Consider the following 18,406-nt stretch of genomic DNA (forward strand, 5'->3'; position numbering starts at 1 on the left):
GATTGTCAGTTAATTTGGTATATCCCATCAACTTTGAGATGTATTTTTTTAAAATGATGAGTATGGTCACACATACACACACACACCTAGTCGTTTGTTATTAGTCCGTGTATTGTGCGCGGTGACTGAAGTAATTTAGAAGCATTTAAGTAAAAACAATTGTAAATAAAATGTATTGAAGAGAATTTAATGTATTGCACCTACGTGTTAATAAGTGTTTAGTCCGCATCGTATTGTTTTGTTTGTTCGTGTCTCCGTGTTAAAGCAAAAAGTCTTCGTGTTATATCTGTTTGTATGTGTGCATGTATGTGTAAGTGGAGGAAGCTCCAAAGCCGCGGAAGAGACCAGAAATTCAATGAAAACGGAATAAATATATAGCATATGCACTTTAAGGCAACACCATTCGAAGCCCGAGTATTAAGCAACTATAAGAAAAACAACAACAGCGCAAGTAAGTTTTGCAAAAAGTGAAACTAAACACATCTGCACACAAATACGTACAAATGTATGTAGATATGCCTGAGTGTGTACGTACATATGTAAATTGCCTACGATTAATGTATGTATGTAGTTACAATTGCGCACATTAATGCTTATTTGAATGTTTGTATGAATGTGTTCACTTGTTCAGCGACAAGCTCCATTATCATTATATAAAAGAATTTCAAGCATTTTTATCATTCGCATTTTTGCTGTTCGTTCTTTTTTTGAAATCACAAAACACACACAACTCTACGTTTCATGTAAGAGTATGAGTGTGTGCACACCTTTGTGCAGAAATATTTATGTACATTTGTACGTATGCAAATTTCAACTCGACGAATTGCTGTTTCTCTTTTGTATTATTTATTGCTTGTTAGTTTTTAAATACGCTTTATTGATTGTCTTTAACCTTAGCCACCCTGACAGCTACTTTCCCATTGCCGGTAAAAATGTTTTTGCATATATGCATTGCTGCCCATTTTGCTTTCATAGATTTTTTTTGTAGCCTTTATATATATGTGTGTGTGTGTATATACCGGCCCCACATCTGTGTTGTGTTCTTACGCTGGTTGTATGAGTATGGGTTTGTGCGCACGTGTGTGTGTTAAGCATTCATGCTGAACAGCTGTTTCTCTTAAGGCGAACGTGAGAAAGTCGCGCATTTGTTTATTTTCATTCGCCACACACAGATTCGCAGCAACAACAACTACAACGACAATTGCCTTATCGCGGCGTTTCTATGAAATGTAAACTTAACATACACATACACATTTATGGTAATTATTTGGATTAACAGGGCATATATTGTATGCATACGCATACATTCACAAGTTTCGATTAAATTTAAAGTAATGTGTGTAGGCATTAGTTAGTTCGATTAAGTAACAAACTTTTGGGATTTATTTTAATATTGAACTATTTTGAAACATACATATTAGCAGTTAATCACTTATCATATTAGAGATACTATCGTTAGCTAATCACAAGTCTGTTTCGTATATCTATGTCAAACAGATGTTTGCCACAACAGCTGATTGTCTTATCAGTTTTCAAAAACAACCCTGTGTTTGTTTACTTCGTTACTAGTTGCGCATTTCTCTCAGTGTCTGCACAAACGCGGGTCATTGAACAGGTACAACAAAAAAAAAGCTGACGAAATTTGTTATAAATTTATGAATGTAAAATTGCCGCTTCAATTAAGATCACTTTATAATGTCAAAAGCACAAGATGTCACTGAAAAATACTCTAATAAATATTGTGATACATACAACATATATTTCGTCAAGTGTAGAAAGTATTAGGAATACCTCTACCATACTCATAATGACTTTTTTGGACAATAAGGAAAGATTAAAGAGATCTTTAATTTTTAAAATTCACAAGTTCTATAGAAACATCTTAAAGATACGCAATAGAACATCGTCAAGCTATGATTTGGAGCAGGTATTATCACTGGGAATACCCTGAAAATACTCTCATAGCATGAATAACACTATTGATTGCTCAAGCATGTCGATAAGAATGTGCGAAATTGCTTAGAATATATTTAGTTGGTAGATAGTCTTCATATTTATTTATTGGTGATTGAGCGTTGCTGAATCATATCTGGCCTTGGGCTGGTACTCCGATCCCCCAAAAAATAATTGTATATTTTTGTTTTGTTCTATATGAAGTTGGTTTACAACGCGTAATCTATTTTATCGTGCTTTTTCTGTTATCGCCTAGAGCCGAACGTGGCCCACAGATAAGCGAGGCGACAGAAATGGGCAAAGAACATTGTTCGAATCAAGTTGAAAGCGGACAGAAATCAACAATTTGAGAAATAAATACTTATACATATACTACTCTTTTGCAGCTGATCGCGGACAAAGACGCTGAGTGGATAATGTCGAATCAGGCGCAAATCGACTACGATCGGCAATTCCAAGAGGATTTGGCCAAAGCAACGGCGCTCAGCTTGGAACAGCAGGCCCTCGATGATTACAGGCGTCACAAGAAGTATGGCGCCAGCTCTGCCGAATATTATGCCCAGCAACAGCAACAACACCAGCACCATCAGCAACAACGCAGCTACAATGTCGTCCAGCGACGTCACTCGGAGGTGCATCAGGTGCCCACCACGTTGGGCAATTTGGAACGTTCACGCACGCCGCCTGCGCAGACGGGTAACGGTAATGGCAACAGCAATGCAGAGAGCGATCTGATCTGTTTTGCCAGTCCGACCAGTAAGCAGCCAACGGCGGACAGCGGCGGTGGCAGCACGTTTGAGCGACTTATTGAGGATCTGCAACGCATGCAGACCCACAACCCACAGTCGGCATTGGTGCCCGTGGGTCCGGTGGCAGCTGGCACACCAATTCCCGTCCATTATCCGCCGCCAGCCGCTGCACCAAGCTATGGCACCGTACCTGGTGCCATGGGCATGCAACTGGTGCCTTATCAGGCTGCAACGCAGCAGCCACAGCAACGACCACTCAACCAGGAGGAACTGCAGCGGCTCTACAGCATGCCTAATCAGTTGGCGCTGCAGCCAGTGGCACCCGTGCAGCCGGCAGGCTTCATGTACTACACTCCCACATTCTCGGCGCCCGTGGTGCCCGGCTCGGCTGCCTATATGCCACCACAGTATCCATCGCATGGCTATGGATTCGGTGGCTATGCTGGCTACGCTCCCAGTAATGCTAGCAGTTCCACGCATGTGGACTTTTCCCGTCCCCATAGCACGCCACTGGGAGGAGCAGCCACTGTCAGTGGCAGCAGCATCAGCAGCAGCCCACTGAATCACTCCGTTCCACATTCCGCTGCAGCAACACCAGCTCCAAGTGTTGCCGGTTTCAATGTCAATCCACGTCGTGCCACGCCCCCCATTGGCAGCGTGCCTTCGGTTGGACCATCGTTAATGCCACAACGCTCTGGCAACGATTTGATCGATCTGAACAAGGACGATTAGTATGCATTAACAACTTTACAATGTCTAAATTCTTGATCTAACTTTGCATTTTCCTTTGCAGTTCCCGTGTCAGTGTGCTGGAGGCATTCGATCCATTGCTCAATGAGAATTCTGGTAAGCTATGGGTCATACTCTATTTGTGTAACTATATATTTATATAGCGAATTGCCATTTATAAAGCGTATATCAAAGCGGTTAGGGAGCTTGTCACGTAGAGCTGTGGATAGAATTGATGACATTTTATGCAAATTCCATGTATTGTTTAGGTATAAACAGAAGAATAAAATTATCGAGTGCTCAAATTTAGAAATCATTTAGAGGAATATCAAATGTTATATGGTGATTTATAAATATATTTTTTATTTATTTAGGGAATTTAGGTTGTAATACTGTACAATTTTCTTCTTCAAATTAATCATATTATTGTACAGAATGTATAAGAACTTTTTAATATTTGTTTTCATTGATTGATTTGACTTGTGTGTGAAATTTGATAACGCAAAATTAAATATTTCTGTAAATAAAGTTGTTATCGTCCCGCATATAATTTGTTCCGATTGAGGTCGCGTGAGTCCAAATTTGAATAATTTTGTAGTAATTCAATTCCCTCACCCATAGTTTTTGTTTATTTTTTTTTATCAAATAAAGTAAAGGAGAAATACATATTTTTAATTCATCTGTTTCGCCGGTAGTGAAGTCAAACTTTTGCTTTATTATTAGGATTTTAATTAGAGTGCAGTCTTTGTTATAATTTTATTTCTAATTATGGTGTTTTGGTTTCGGTTAAGTTCTCATTGGTCATTCAATCGTATTTACGTCTGACGCTACCGCTGCTGCTGTAACTGTTGTTGGTGTTGTTGTTGTTGTTATATTTAGTATATAGAGATTGAGTTACAAACAAATCGAAGAAAAAGGAAACCTGTTAAACTATTACTCTCTGTTTCTCTATCTTGCAGTGTCGCAAAAGTAATACATTTTTCAATGAATACTTCTACTACTACTATCCATACTAAAGTACTACTACTACCACTACTACTACCAAAACTGCAACCACTTAACACACCACCCACAACCACAACTACAATGAAAAGACAACAACAACAAACATAATGTATAAGAAAAGTCAGGTGACAGAAAGAAATACATCACCAGCTAACGGCAAAAATGGGCTCAGGGTTTTTCGGTGTGGAAACAAATAAAAAAATATGCGAAAAATATACATGTCATGCATATGTTAATAGAACCACCACTTGCAACCACCTACTTGCATCACACACACACACACACATCACATATTGAAATTCGTGCCTTCCACGACTGCAGCAGAATAAATATCTAGAGATACTTTTGTATTTTGTATTCTATATGCAGACTGCAAGCGAGTAAATTTACAAATTTACAATCACAACAAAAATTTAACAAATTGCTTTTATTAATTATGATTTTTTGTTACAATTTTCAACACGAATTTGACATGTTTGTCCACTTTCATTTGGGTTTTCCAAATGAATATGTATTATTTCTGTTTAATATTATTTGAGAGTATTACGAAGAACCAGATTGTGATTTGCAGCTCCATAAATAACATGCATACATATAAACGAAACTTATATACATACATAATATATTTAAAATATATATATATACATACGTATGTTTAATACAAATCTTGTATAACGTTGAGACCAATGTAATAAATTAAATGTCTGAGAATAAACAATACCATTTTTATGTTGTTTTATTAAACATTCTTCATCCACGTTTTCTGTGTGCTAAAAATCATTTGTAATTGATCGCAGATCGTCGTCGATCACTGATCTTATCATCTTTGTTCTACAGTAATATTAACATATGTATGTATATATAGACATTAATGTTTGCTTTATGCTTTAGCTTTCCTTAGAATTTCATAGTTGTTGGTGATTAGCTTTTAACACTTCCAAATTCCATTGCTGCATCGAGAGATATTTTGTTTTTATTATTCTATATATAACAATTTAAATATATGTTGTATGTTGTATATAACAGTAATTATTAAAAAATATCATTTTATAGAAATTTACTTGCGAAGGCATCCAAATCTGATACATATTGATATAATAATGATAGATTTTGGCAAACTAAGAAATAAAATTTATGTAAATGTAAATATTTACTTCTGTTTATCATTCAAAGGAGATTAAATGTTTATATATCAAATATTTTGTTTTATAAACAAATAGATGATTTCCTCTATAAGATATCAGAATAAGTTGAAAGAGTAAAAATATATGAGTGTTGACAGCTGCTGAGCAGATGTTGGGGAAAGGTCATAGACAATATTTGCGCTATATATACGTATATTTATATATATATATTTAATGTTGTGTAGGTGTCGCCTTGCGTGGGTGTACAATTGGCTATTAGGTGGACAGACAGAGGAGGCGGGGCCAGGGGGAGGTGCAGACGTCTCCACGACAGAATTGGATTTGTTAGCATAGATTTGTGATTTGTTCTCTGCTGTCGCTCCGTCACTCTCAGTCTCTCTCTCGCTTAGAGTCCAATTCACGGGTGACGTCTTTATTTTTGGCTACACGCTTGAATCCCCTCAGACTGCTCAATGTGATCAGTCGTGTGGCATTTGCAGAATTGCCAGCGATGTGAATCGTTGTTTGATTTGATTCAGTGTTTCATTGATAATACTAACTCAATGCACTCGTTACTTGCAGGCAATGACGGCGCCTCCGATTGCACTTCGTACTACGCCGAGTACGATCCGTTTGACTTTCTGTACAGCGGCGACAATGGCACACAGTATTCGGATCCCATGTACGAGGCCGTCAACAGGTGGGACAAGAATGCCGCCAACAGTGGCAGCGTCAGTGTCAGTTCCATTGGCTGGCGTACCGATTACCTCAATCAGCCCACGCATTCCCACACGCCTTCTCCGACGCCCTTAGTAACAGGAGCATCAGCAGCAGCAACAGCGATTGAATCAGCATCAATGGCTGCCTCCAATTCAGGCTCGGTGTCGCCGCCTCCTCCGCTGCCGCCACGCAATCAGCAGCTGTACGAGTCAAGCGTTAGCATGGCCTCCACATCCTCATCGCGGCCACAGCAAACACAACAATCACCCTTCACGGACAGCTACACCAACAGCATACCAGCCCATGTGGTGCTGGATCGCCGGAAAACCTGCACACGTCTCTACGAGCTGATCAGTGAGCAGCGCACAGATGATGCCGAGTTGCTGGAGTTCTACAACATGGTGCGAGAGCTGCGTGGCAGCTATCCCCATGCGGATGAAGCCACTAATGTGGGTCATGTGATTGCAGCCGAGTTCAATTATCATTACATGATGGACACCAGCATCAAAGTGATTGTGCATCCTGCTGTCAATACGCTGCAAACGCATGCATTGGCCAATTCTTTGGCTGGTGAACAGTTCAAGGGCTACGGCACGCCAGTGACCTTCACCTGTGACAGTAAGTAAATCTCATTAATGTGTTTAGTGTTGTTAAACTGATGCTTTGTGCTTGCTTGCAGTTGACTCTGTGGTGGCACAGGTTGTGGCTCAGGCTTTGGCCTCACTGGAGGGGCAAGTGAAGGGCACTGTCACCGACTTTGCAGTCAAGGTGCGTATTGAGAGGTTTAATTAGTTAGATTGATGTGTCTACTATTTTGAGAGTAGCTTACTACGTATAGGAAATGCATCTATAATGAATATGCATCTTCTACTCCATAAATCATTACATATTGTTTAGTTTTCGAAATTAAGGCAATTAAAGAAAGTCCACAAAATATAAAATTATAAGAGACAAATAGTGGCAGAATCGTAAAATAGTTCTTAATCCCTCTTATATATCCTGCGCATATATTTGTTTTAAAATTTGGATACCTACTGTAGACGTGTTAGTTTTTTGGTAAGGCATTTGAGAAGCTTTAGAAAGAACATTTCACCAACCATATTAAATAGTATTGCAATAAACAAATTTTCGATTTCTTAGCAAGTAGGAATTCTTTATTAATGTACATATCTGTCTTTCAGCCCATTGGCTTGTTGGAATGGCTGGCGCCCACATCGAAGCTGAGCCAGCTGGAGTGTGTGCACAATAGCTTTCAGCTGGAAAAGGATGTACACTTGGGACTATGCGTGAGCAGTGCGGCCAACATGCAAGCAATTGCACGGACAGCGCAGGATGATGAGCATGATGCGGATTTGTTGCCGGAGCATGTGCTTCCCAACGAGGTGGTGCCCATTGTCACCTACGACAACATGATGATACTCATCGAGACACTCGAAATGGAGATAGACAAGCTGGAGTCTGCAGTGGATGGCACGCCAGCTGGCAGAAGTAGCGTGGTCAGCTGTTCGGGTGTAGTGCAGGCTGTTAAAGCCATTTGTGCTTTATTGGGTTCCATAGATACGCTGGAGATTGCGCGCTGCATTGGCGAACTGAAGCGCATCTGCGAGGAGGCACAGACCAAGTACGGTCTGGCGGGCGCCAACAATCCAGAGATCATTAGTGACTATGGTGAATATGCGCAAGTGACGCTACGACCACGCTCGCTGCTCGAACAGATCAAACTCAAGTGCAATCGACTGCGCGATGCGGTCCAAGAGCTGGTGGAACTCTATGCCAATGTTTTTCGGGTTGCCTTCTCCGTGAAGACGCCGGACTACTCAACGAGTAAGTGTGATTAATATTTATATTCATTTCGATGCCTTGCTAATGTGTGATTTTTAAACTTACAGCTCCCATACCCATTTCGTGCGTTTCTAAACCCATTGTGGTGAGCATCAATTGCCTGCACAGGCCACCACCAAATTGGAAGTATGAGGATTACTCCCTTTGTGTGCAGCTTGTTTACGGCACGCGTCTGTTGTCTAAGCCGCATGTGCTCAACTGCTCTAGTGATACCACCGGTGGCCTGTTTCCACGCCTCAACTTTAGTGCTTGGCTCACCTTCGAGCAGCATCCCATTTGCACGCTGCCCCGGGAGGCGCGTATTACATTTGTGCTGTATGGCAAGCAGGCGGCAAGCGAGAATGAACCGAATGCCGATCCAAATGGAGAGAGGCGTCAGGTGACCACCGAGCTGGGTTGGTGTTCCATTCAGCTGTTTGACTTCAAACGCACCATGATCTGTGGCCCTTATTTGCTGTCTGTTTGGCCACCGACCACGGACAAAATGCTGGGACCGGCGCCTGCGCGTGGCTGTCATCCGCATCCGGATTTCTGCCCTGTGCTGAGCATTGAAGTTCCGCCCTACGGTGGACGTATTGAGTTCCCCGAGCATCAGGAGGCGCCCAAGCCAGCACCACAGTAAGTAGTTGCGTGGCTTTTACGAGTTTATCTTACTCACCTTTTGCGTATTTACTTTTGCAGTTATGATTTTGCTTCGTTGGACGCCAATTTGCAGGAAGAGTTGCTGGACACAGCTGAGCTGGGCTACACTGGTGCTTCGGAGCGCCGGGAAGTGTTTTGGGAGAAACGTTTGTATCTGCAAAACTATCCAAATGCGCTGCCCAAAGTTCTGCATGCAGCGCACAGCTGGGATTATGCAAATCTCATTGATCTGCATTCGCTGTTGCATTCCTGGGCGCCTTTGTCGCCGCTGCAGGCACTGGAGTTGTTGCTGCCACGTTATCCGGATGCCAAGGTGCGTGAGAAAGCCGTGGAATGGATCTCGCGCATGCCCAACGATCAGTTAGTCGACTTTCTGCCCCAACTCGTGCAGTCGCTGAAGCATGATACTTATGAAGCCTCCGCTTTGTCGCGTTTCCTACTGGCCAAGTGTCTGGAGTCGCCACGCTTTGCACATCACATGTACTGGCTGCTGGTGCACAGTCTACCCGATGATCCGCTCAACTCTATTGGCGCTGCGCTTGTGGATCAAGAGTACGATGAGTCGCAGATCACACAGGCTCGTTACTATCGCCGCAACAAGATGATGCTGCGTGCTCTAATGGCCATTTGTGGCGAGAAGATGCTCCAGCGCTTTATGTATCAGCATCGCATGTGTCAGGTGTGCAATCTAAACCAATCATCATGTTTTCCTTTGCTAATTGACTTTATCTTTTTTAGAATCTGGCAAAAATCGCAGAATCAGTTAAGGAAGCCAAAGAATCAATGCGTCAGAAGAGTCTCGTTGCGGGCATGGATCAGGTACATCAGGATCTGCTAGAGAAGCCCACTTGCCTGCCGCTCGGTCCAGAGCTGGAGGTGACTGGCGTTAATGTGCGCAACTGTAGCTACTTCAACTCCAACACGTTGCCACTGAAGATCACTTTCGTGGGACCCGATGCTGAACCGCTCCCCGCGATTTTTAAGGTTTGTTTAACTATTGAATTCAATTGCTACTTGTATGTACAACTTTTTTCACTTTGCAGTGCGGCGATGATCTGCAGCAGGACATGCTGACCATTCAACTCATACGCATCATGAACAAAATGTGGTTGGCAGAGCGTCTGGACCTCAAGATGGTCACCTTTAACTGTGTGCCCACCGGCTACAAGAGTGGCATGATTGAGCTAGTCTCCGAGGCGGAAACCCTTCGTAAGATACAAGTGGAATGCGGATTGACGGGCTCGTTCAAGGATCGTCCCATTGCCGAGTGGCTGGGCAAACAGAATCCAAGTCCTTTGGAATATCAAAGTGCTGTGCGTAATTTCACACTTTCCTGCGCTGGTTACAGCGTTGCTACCTATGTGCTGGGCATCTGTGATCGACACAACGACAACATTATGTTGAAGACTTCGGGACACTTATTCCATATTGATTTTGGTAAATTTCTTGGCGATGCGCAGATGTTTGGCAACTTTAAAAGGTAAGTTTGTAAAACTTCTGACATCTTTCTGCATATTATAAACAACCTATTTTTTAAACAGAGATCGCACACCGTTTGTGCTGACATCGGACATGGCTTATGTGATCAATGGCGGTGATAAGCCGTCGACGGACTTTCACTACTTTGTCGACCTCTGTTGTCGTGCATTCAACATTGTGCGCAAGAACGCGGATCTGCTGCTGCACACGTTGGCCCACATGGCCACGGCGGGTATGCCGGGTGTAAATTCCAATGCTGTTACCTATGTACGTCGTGCTCTCTTGCCCTCGCAATCGAATCCTGAAGCGGCGGCCACATTTGCAAAGATGATACAATCCTCGCTGAAGAGCTGGTTCACTCAGTTCAATTTCTTTTTACACAATCTCGCTCAGATGCGTTTCAACAACGACGAGGGCACCGGTGAACTGCTCTCCTTTGTGCCTCGCAAATACACGTGAGTTTTGAATGAATCCAGTATTCCTAGTGAAGAGCTGTCTAAATAAATTGTATTGAATTTACAGCATGCAACAGGATGGTCGGCTGAAGATCGTCAAAGTTGTGCGTTTCCAAAAGCATTACAGTATGGAAAAGTATTATATGTACATATTGCAAGTAACGCGTCATGGACAACGAGATCCCACGCATCTCTTTCGTTCGTATCGCGAGTTCACTGAGTTCCATCAGAAGTTGTGCATACACTTTCCTCTGGTCAAACTGCATAGGTAAGTGAAATTCAGATTTATACATATAACTAGTTTGGAAGGTGGTATTAATTACAATTTTACCATCATCGATTGATAAGATGTTGCTGTTGAAAACTGCATAGTCTATACAACTGCTCTTGGCCTTCAAATTTTAAATTTGATTTCGTTATCTTCTCCAAAGACGTAACTTTTCGCTTGTACGATATTTCCCTCGTTTGCTAAATTCTTTTATATTTACAACTTTATTTAAACATAGTCAACATGTTATATGGCAATCTACTACTTTATATGGGTATATATCTATAGATATATATTGGAATATATTTATAGAATTATGTACAGATAAAATACTGTCATTGCTAAGGAAATGAAGAGCAGCATTTTAATTGTTGCTATTGAAATCTCCCTCCTAAGCCTCTGTGCCTCTGTCACTGTTACGTTCCAGTTGAACAACAGGACGCAGTGCCTCTGTCATGGTGCGATGCTGGCGAATGGCACGTCCAAACGCTCCATCGTCGTCGCTTTCCTCCTGCGAGACCTGGGCTCCAAACAGTCTGGGCACATCCGCCTCTAGATTAGCTGGCAGTGTAATCAGGCGCTGCATCGTTCGTGGGGCAAACTCTGTCTCAGATTCGACGTCTTCGGCGGATTCATAACCCACTTCAGACTCATTGGAGCTAGGCACCTCGGCAGACTGATAGTATTGCAGGTTCTCCACATCGAAGCGTACATGGCGTTGCCGCTTGGCTGGCTGTGGCACCCGCTCCACTGTTTCCTCTTCGCTCGAACTGGAGTTGGGTAATTCCTCCGGTTCGTAACATGTAAGCGGCGCCGCATCTCCTCGAGCACTAAGTGTTGCTGGCTTGGAGACGCGTGGAGCTGCCTGTGGTGCTCGTCGAGCTGGCACTGGCGAGGGGGCGATCTCCAGTTCCTCGCACAGCTCCTCGAAATTGCGCACCTGGCTGGAACTACTTGTGGGTGCATCTCCATTCAGTTCTCCAAACAGATCTTCTATGCTGCTCACATACTTCGTGCCATTGGGCCTGTTTTGACTAACGACATCTGCGTATTTCGGCAAATTCCGTGGTGATTTTAACTTCTCTTGTTGCATCAGGGACTCATAGTCGGGCAGCACGGGCGGAGGCGGCAGTCGTGCTTCGTATGGTGGCGGCTGCATTGGCGGTACTTCAACTGCTGGCTCCATTAGTTCTAGTTCTTGGAAGAGCGTTTCCTGCTGAACCTCATTTGCCAGCTCCAAATGGGTATCTCGGTGTTCTGACAATGGGGACTCCAGGATAGCTGGATGTACCGACCAGTTGGGCTCTGGAATATCCGTCACGGGATCTAAATCCTCAAAATTTTCCCAATCTTCTTCGATACCCTTGCCAAACCCAGGCGGACTACTGGGCGCTGGCTCCATCTGCATGCCAGAAAAGTCCGGTTGCATGTCTAAAATATCCGCTTCGTTCATTTCATATGAGGAACGTTTCAGCTCGAAATCAGCATCCTGGTGATGCGACACTAGCTCTAGGTCATCGAATAATTTCGGGGCAAGTACCGGCCTCGATTGCTCAATGGCATCGGGTGTACCCGCAATAATCTCCACAACAAATGCGGAATCGGTATGTTCCAGGGGAAGCAACTGGCCATCAATTATTCGACTGCTGCGGTTAGTTGAGATCTCTACTTGTGGATCTAAAATAGATTGTTGCGTAGCTTCCAACGGTGACTTCACTTCCAATGTAAGCTTTGGCTCTTGTTTGTGGATGAAATTTGTTTCCTTTTCAGGTTCCAGAAGCTCGATTGTTCGTTTAGGCTCGGTTACTTCTCCCAGTTGAAGCTGTGTATCCTTGTCTAACTGAAATTCCACTTCTAGCTCAGGTTGAGGCTTCACTTTTCTTATCCTAGGCTCTGCTCTTTGTTCCAGCTCTAATTTAGGTTCAGCTACTGTTTCCAGTGTCAATATAGGCTCTGTTTTTGGTTCTTGTTCCAATACACGTTCCACCACTGCTCCTAATAGTGGTTCTTGCTGCATTGTCGGCTGTGGCGTGTTGGGCACGTTATGTACCATAGCAGCCACTGAAATGGGTGCTCCTGTCTGATCATCATCGGGTGTCAGCAATTCCGGTACATCATCCACCTGCTCATATTTGACATAACGTCCATTCTCCTTGTGCGTGAGTTGGGATTGTCTTGGCTGTAATCCGTCGCCAGCTGGCTTGGCGCTGATTAGCTCATACTTCTCAGCAAAATGATCAAAGTTGGGCATGTCCAGTTGCTGGGCGACAGGTTCATTTGCTGCTTGTTGAGCTAGAGCAACTACAGCAACTGGCGGTGTTGGAGGTTCTCGAGTAGGTGGCGAGTTATAGTATTCATAGTTGGCACTGTAAACGTCACGTCGTCTTCGACGTGCTGCCTGTGGCTCTGATCCAGTGCGATACGGAACTGAGCCAGCCAATTCCGGTATTGTAGGCACCTCCTTGCGCTCCCGAGGCGCAAGGGAAGCCATCGAAAGATTTGGTACACTTCCTGTTAGGTATTTACTACCTGGAAATTACGAGAATAATTAATATGTATGTATATATTTTAACGCGGTAAATAACTTGTCTTTGCAAATAATAAAAATATACTATAGAGTAATATTAAAATCATTCAAGATCGAGATAATTGTCAGTTATCATATTATCTATCTATATATTTCCCCATAAGATTGCCTTTCCCTATACATATGTAATGGGTCTTTGTTTCTTTTTAAAAATTGTTTCTACCTCGCAAAGCTCGTAAAGCTCTCGCATATATTGTTCCAAGACTAATCAGGCCAACTTGCAATTCCATTCACTTTCAGGTAATATCACATAAAAATATCGTATAAACGGAATGATCGTTGGCGCGCTTTACCTGCAGAATTTGTGGGTCTGGTACTTTCGAATTCCTCCGTATTACGCTGTCGAAACACTCCATGTACAGCGTTGTCGGTGCCGTTAACCTGCAAATTTATTCGGTTAGTTTTGGTTTTCGAAACTTGTTTCTTAATGGGCATTCCTTTAGGCGCGTTCTACGTCCCCCGCAATACGATTTGCGTCAATTCCCATTATTCGCTGCAACGACTAAAACAGCTGTGGCCTCTCAGCTGTTCAGTTAGCAGCAACAAAACAACAACAACAATGGCAATAGCAACAACAGTAAACGCAACAATAACTATCGCATGCGTCATACGCTTAACTGTAAAAGCGTTACACACGAACACATGACCATTGACATATACATGCATACTGAAAGCTGTGATACGTTAGAGATGGACTTGTGAGAGCACGTTTTAAATTGTTTAAAACCCACAATTGGAGGACTAAAGTAAAGTAACTGTCGTAAATTTAAGATATAATATTTTTATATCAATCCAGTCCAGTTATAGCATTGGTGGATTTTACTATATTGTTCACAAAGTGAATTATTTATTACTATAGAAAATCGTATAGTCATTAAATTGCATTTTCCAATTTTGAGTGACAAAGCTGCGCTTAGAACCCACGATCGATATATCTATATGTGGACTTAAATCAGCCTGTCAAGCTCTTCATCGATTTGCACGAGCTTCATGCTGTCATCGCGTGTTTATTTTGCCAGCACTAGCAAAGCACTCACCCACACATGAGCACATACACAAACACTCATACAAACACCTGCTGTTTGTCTTATCATAAATGAGTCGTACTGTAGCTATTGCTGATTTGTTGTTGTTTTTGTTGTTCACATAAGGTATCGAACGTATCATGATACCTTATTAACCTTTATAAATGGCGCATGCAGCAAGTTTTTTTGTGAACTTGCTGTTGTTTTTGTTTATTCTTGTTGCTGTTAATGCTACGCACCTGCGATTCGTAGGCTGCATAACGTGGCGGCTGCTGTGACTGCGACGTTGACTGCGACTGCTGCTGTTGTGTTGTAGGGGTGCGATCAAATGTTAGACGCCGTCGGAATCCCCAGAACTTGATGCCGAGCAGAGCGAAGACGAGACTCGCGAGCAGCATGGCGGAAGCCAGCAGCGGACCAAAGGCCGCCAAGTGACCTGCAACAGGAGTTGTTGAAATTCGCAAATTGGGTAAATTGGTGAATTTTGAATTGCAGATAGATGAATAGTGCACTTACCTTGGCCCACATACGTTAGCTGAGCCATGACTTTAAATATTTTTGGCCAGCATTTTGCAGTTGTACACCTGATTTTAATGGAGTTTTATTTTCTGTCGTTTTTCGCTTTGATGTGTGTGTGTGTGTTTTCTGGTTGGTCTTCAGTTGACTTCTCCACGTCGTCGTTAATCGAACGCCAATGCCGCGACTCTCGGCAACGCAGCTCCCGCGTTCTCAGCGTTTTTTTGTTTTCTGCCGTCCGCTTTGCAGCTCGCTCGTTAACTGATTGGAGCGAGCGAGCGGCTACAGCGATGGCAGCGACAGCGACGCTTATCGGAGCGATATCACGACGCTGCTGCTCCCCAATGCTTGACTCTCGATTCTGGCTGTTTCGCTCTTCTTTCACCCACAGCGCCGCTCTTTGTCTTTGCGCGGCCTTCAGCCAGTTTTGTGTTGTTGTACATATATACATATATTTCTTTTTTTTGCTGATTTATCAGCCATTAGCTATGTTACCTGTTTTAGACAGAGTCATTCCCACTTCGCGGTCAACTGATAAGCACTCACTCTATGCTCATATATCATTTATCTGTTGTCTGTTGTTTTGGCCAAGTTTTCTTACCACTCAACATTCATTTCCCTAAACAGCGAGTTCCCCAATTAAAGCAATCACCGCTCTTCATTTTATTGCTGAATTGTACTCTGATTTCATTTTTAATTGCGCTTGAAACTTAGTTCTTATTAAGCTCAGTTTCAGTTTGTAAACGATTCTTAGCATTCATCATAGTTTCTTTTTTGAATTTATGAAACTCTTTTCTCTCTGTTATCTTAAATATCAGATCTCTTAAGCTTTCTCTGATTTCCAACAAATATTGACTGTTATTCTCACTTCAATTCTTAAAACTTGTTTTTTAATCTTAGATTGTGATATTTGTGATAATTATTTATATTATGATAATTGGATTTTCAATTCTTAGTAGTCCGGCTTCCAAGTATTACGATTTTAAATATTAAAATAATAATTATTTTATTTCTTATAAATGGATATATTATTTTAAACTCATGGATAGTAATATCAACCAATATAAGTCTATTGTCATTTTTATAAATATGTCAAGCCTTGGCATTATTTTGTTACCTCCAAAAACTGATATGATATCAAGAGGGTGGGAAAATTAATTAATAACGAATTTTAAGATAACAAGTATGAATAGAAAATCAAGTAATATTATTAATTTTTCGCATTTTCCCTCTACTGCAACTTAATCCAAATATATAATTACTAATGATTTCTTTTATGTACATTTATTATAGTCTTCCAGCTGGCGTTCATGTGGGGCGTTCCAATATTAAGTCTGTAGCAGAAAAGCGTTTACCATTGATTCAGCGTTTCTTAAAGTCGCTTTTCGATGCAGCCGAGGAAATAGCTCATTCGGATCTGGTTTACACATTCTTCCATCCTTTACTGCGCGATCAGCAGGAGGCTAAACTGGAAATGCCCAAAATCAAAGGTAAATATTTGAAGAAATATGTCATATTTTTTATTAATAAATTGTCTTACGCTTTGCAGAAGTAAAACGCCAGCCCTCGCGAGAGAATCCCAATGAAATTGGACAGATTCGACTATCGCTGCAATATCAACGCGGCGTGCTAACTGTGATGGTGAGTGAAGCAATTAGTAGTTGCATTTGAAAAGCGAAACTAACGCGCGAACTTTCAGATACACCACGCCAAAGGACTGCCTATGCTGCAGGGCGGTCAGGAGCCAAATACTTATGTCAAGTGCTACTTGAAACCGGATCCCAGCAAAGCCACCAAACGCAAAACCAAAGTTGTTCGCAAAACATGTGTGCCCAGCTTCATGGAGACGGTAAGCAAAGCAGCCTATAATATTAACCGATTGTTGGCTAAGAATATTATATGTATATTTGCAGTTGGAGTACCGTATGCCGCTGGATGTGGTCCAACAGCGTCGGCTGCAGGTGACGGTCTGGTCACATGATACGCTGCAGGAGAATGAGCTGTTAGGCGGCTTTGAAATAGATCTCTCCAAACATGATTTGCGTCAGGAGCTGTGCGATTGGCATCGCTTGGGTTCGGTACCTAGGAATTGAATGAATGTTGCAACCTCCCCTTATAACTGACAATCTGGCTAAAACACATACATATACACATACTGTGCCTGTCTTTTCAACGCAATAATACTTACATACTCAAAGTGATTGTACATTCCATATACCGTATACTATTTAAAATACTTATTCTTATGTTAATTTAGCTGACATCCGATAGAATTGTACCTATCACTTGTACATATTATACACAGACTCTTAACTACCTACACACATGCCCAAAGGTGTTTAACTATTGCACAAAAAAAATTAAAAAAAATATATACATCTAAAAGATCAGCTGAAAAATTTGTAGAATGTACATAAGTCAACCAAATATAAGTGATATTTGCTGATCAAACATAAGTAGATACTTATGTATATCTCTTTATACACAAGCATAAATGATTATTCAGGTCAGTCCCTAGGATGCCGAAAAGTGCACATTTCTAATATACAAATACAATATAGTATATGTATGTATGAACCTAGTTGTAGTTAAACATTCATCCGAATACTAGTTCATTGACCTGGGCCTGGTGCGAGTTTATTACAGTATTAAAAAGTCGGATTTTCGTATATACACCAAATATTGATAACAATTCAATTTGGATCGGGAAATTGTCAAATATCAGCAACATAACTTTTGGACCTTTATATACAAAAATTAAAACGCACACGTTCAATTTGCTAAGGAGCCAAAATCCAGGCGTCGCTTACTGCCAAAGCAATTTCAGTCCGGCAATAAGATCGAACGATTCGTAAACAAATGCGTTCCAAAGAATATTAAGTACTATATAATACTGATTATCTGATCTATAGTGTATTCACTGGATCACGCCTAATGCTGTTAAAAAATAAAACTAGAGTTTTTATTTTTATACACAATCTGACTTTTTGTCGTACTCTCAGCAAAATCATCAACTAAAAACAAAACAACAAATACTTAACGAAATGTTATAAATAAATTATTATTAAAAAACTGCAATCTTTTTATAGTATATTTTTCTAATTAATCTGAGCAGAAGATCTTTTAAATCAATGTGTAACGCTAATTACAAACTAATTATTATGCAATAATATTACATGTTAAAGTATAGCTAACTTTATAGACATTTCCAAAAAAATGTGTAATGAAAGGACTTGATCCTAACGAATTGTATGTATGCTAACATAAATAAATGTAATTTATCAAGTGTCTTAAAATTTATTGCGTGCTTTT

The 18,406-nt window shown here is 41.5% G+C and overlaps 2 protein-coding genes across 3 annotated transcripts; one reads left to right on the plus strand and one right to left on the minus strand.

Moving 5' to 3' along the window:
- Positions 1-96: 96 nt before the first annotated feature.
- LOC132793721 (phosphatidylinositol 4-phosphate 3-kinase C2 domain-containing subunit beta) lies at positions 97-18,378 on the plus strand. Of its 2 annotated transcripts, none has more exons than XM_060803777.1 (16): positions 97-451; positions 2,340-3,433; positions 3,496-3,548; positions 6,143-6,898; positions 6,960-7,048; positions 7,462-8,104; positions 8,170-8,740; positions 8,804-9,443; positions 9,503-9,748; positions 9,808-10,244; positions 10,306-10,698; positions 10,766-10,966; positions 16,388-16,584; positions 16,644-16,735; positions 16,794-16,943; positions 17,008-18,378. In XM_060803777.1, exons 2-16 carry the CDS (start codon positions 2,370-2,372, stop codon positions 17,185-17,187), a joined length of 5,712 nt encoding a protein of 1,903 aa, XP_060659760.1. In that variant the 5' UTR covers positions 97-451; positions 2,340-2,369; the 3' UTR covers positions 17,188-18,378. The 2 variants fall into 2 exon arrangements, with proteins under 2 accessions (XP_060659760.1, XP_060659759.1); XM_060803776.1 differs by lacking the exon at positions 97-451 and adding an exon at positions 1,732-1,927.
- LOC132793724 (uncharacterized) lies at positions 9,811-15,361 on the minus strand. The gene is made up of 4 exons (XM_060803779.1): positions 15,095-15,361; positions 14,818-15,014; positions 13,847-13,934; positions 9,811-13,495 (listed from the first exon to the last, which is right to left on the minus strand). Exons 1-4 carry the CDS (start codon positions 15,120-15,122, stop codon positions 11,358-11,360), a joined length of 2,451 nt encoding a protein of 816 aa, XP_060659762.1. The 5' UTR covers positions 15,123-15,361; the 3' UTR covers positions 9,811-11,357.
- Positions 18,379-18,406: the final 28 nt, after the last annotated feature.

The sequence above is a fragment of the Drosophila nasuta genome, chromosome 3 (genome assembly GCF_023558535.2).
Source record: "Drosophila nasuta strain 15112-1781.00 chromosome 3, ASM2355853v1, whole genome shotgun sequence".
In the NCBI taxonomy this organism is placed as follows: Eukaryota; Metazoa; Arthropoda; class Insecta; order Diptera; family Drosophilidae; genus Drosophila; species Drosophila nasuta.